The 2,008-nt window shown below is 34.2% G+C and overlaps 1 protein-coding gene across 1 annotated transcript in view; it reads left to right on the plus strand.

Moving 5' to 3' along the window:
* The window catches only part of LOC117174973 (WD repeat-containing protein 36), a 28,327-nt gene that overhangs the window by 5,645 nt on the left and 20,674 nt on the right, over positions 1-2,008 (plus strand). The window contains exon 2 of the mRNA XM_033364450.1: positions 986-1,900. Within this exon, the coding sequence (XP_033220341.1) occupies positions 986-1,900 (915 nt within the window). The remainder of the gene's footprint in view (positions 1-985; positions 1,901-2,008) is intronic.

Raw genomic sequence — 2,008 nt, forward strand, 5'->3', positions numbered from 1 at the left:
AATGTAAGTAAAGTGATAATTTTGATCGAAAACTCAACTTTTTTTAACTTTCGTCTTTTTGCATAAAAAATTCGTGCTTTTGGAATGAAAAATCATCTTTTGATTGAAAATTAATCTTTCTTGGTTGACCTATTTATTTAAAAATAGAACTGTTTTTTATTAGAAAATCGGACTATTGGGTTGGAAATTCATCTTTGCAAGTTGAAGACCCGAATTATTGGTTAAAAATTCAACTATTTTGTTAAAAAGTCATATTTTTTTTGTAGAAAATTCAAATATTTTTGGAAAGTCTTATTTTTTGATAGAAAATTCGAGAATTTGTATTGAAAGTTCATCGTTGGGTAGAAATTTAATCTTTTTTGGTTGAAAGTTAATTGTTTGTAATTGAATAGTCTATTATTATGTTTTTGATTCGTAATTTATTTATGTTCGAAAATTCCGCTTTTTCGTTTAAAGTTTCATTGGGTGGTTAAAAAGTGATTTTTTTAAATCGAAAAATCAACTTTTTTTAACATTTATTTTTTTTTTTTTATAAAAAATTCCTATTTTTGGATTGAAAAATCATCTTTTCGTAGAAAAGTAATATTTGTCGGTTGAAAATTCATCTTCCTTGGTTGAAAATGCAATATATATTTCGACATACAATCTTAGAAATATGGTATCTAAATTAATTTTATTAAAAAGAATTTATTCCCATATTATTCCCTTATTTCCGTGAATAATCATCCTATTTCCTCTGTTTTGAGACCATTGAATTCTCTAATACTCTTTTTATTTCTCCCATCATTAATTCCATTTCTTCTTTTAATTTTTCTTTTTTTTCTATTGAACAATCCCCTCCTGCTAATACTGTTAAGTTTTTGCCTTTTGATCCTTTTCTTTTATTGATTTATTTGTTTAATTTTCTGTTTTACGGCTAGCCGCGGTTACTCTAATATTTTTTATCTGAATAACTTATATTTAAATGTATTTTTTTTTATAACAGGTAGGATTATTATGCACAATTTGGAAGTTGACGAGACAGTTTTTGAATTGGTACAAGACTGGGGATTGGTGACTAGCATAACTTTCCGAACTGACGGTAACGAAATAATGGCAACCGGAAGTTTACCAGGACACGTCGTCTTGTGGGATTTGAATAAAAGGAAGGTGGAGAGCCAGATATTGAATGCTCACAGTGGAGCTGTAACAGGATTAAATTGCCTGCCAAATGAACCACTGATTGTCTCGACATCTCCCGACAATTCCCTGAAGTTATGGATTTTCGATCAAGCCGACGGAGCCGCGAGATTGTTGCGGATTCGCGAGGGATTCGCGAAACCTCCAACTTTTCTCCGCTTCTACGGAACCGATGGAGATAATATTTTAACATCCGGCGAAGATTCCTCGATGAGGATTTTCAATACCGAAACGGAGACTTTTAACAAAAGTCTCGGACGGGCCTCGTATCACAGAAAATCATCCAAGAGAAAGGGTTTAAGTGTCGAGGATCCTCTGATAATGCCTTATATCAGAGAATTTGCCGCTGAGCGAACAAGGGAAAAAGAATGGGACAATATAGTTGCTGTTCATCATGAAACGGGAGTTGTCACAACCTGGTCTTATCAGAAAATCAAGATGGGAGAACACAAGTTGTTGCCGGAAAAGATTAAGCATAATCATACTGTTTGTGCGACTTGTGTTTGCATGACACAGTGTGGAAATTTTGTATTGATCGGATATAATAATGGAAGTGTTGAGAGGTTTAATATTCAGTCCGGAATTCACAGAGCAACTTATGGCGAGAGTGGAGCACATAATGGACCGGTTAGAGGAATCACGGTCGATCCTCTCAATCAAATTGTGGTTACTGCCGGCAAAGATACGATGCTCAAATTCTGGACATTCAAACCACTCAAAGGTAATTTATTTTTCTTCCTATCTCGGCCGAAAATTCGAGTTTCTTCCCGGCGTATCTTTACCGAAACCTACCGTTCCTTCCCGCCCTGCGCGCCATCTAACGAATCGT

This window comes from Belonocnema kinseyi, chromosome 6, assembly GCF_010883055.1.
Source record: "Belonocnema kinseyi isolate 2016_QV_RU_SX_M_011 chromosome 6, B_treatae_v1, whole genome shotgun sequence".
In the NCBI taxonomy this organism is placed as follows: Eukaryota; Metazoa; Arthropoda; class Insecta; order Hymenoptera; family Cynipidae; genus Belonocnema; species Belonocnema kinseyi.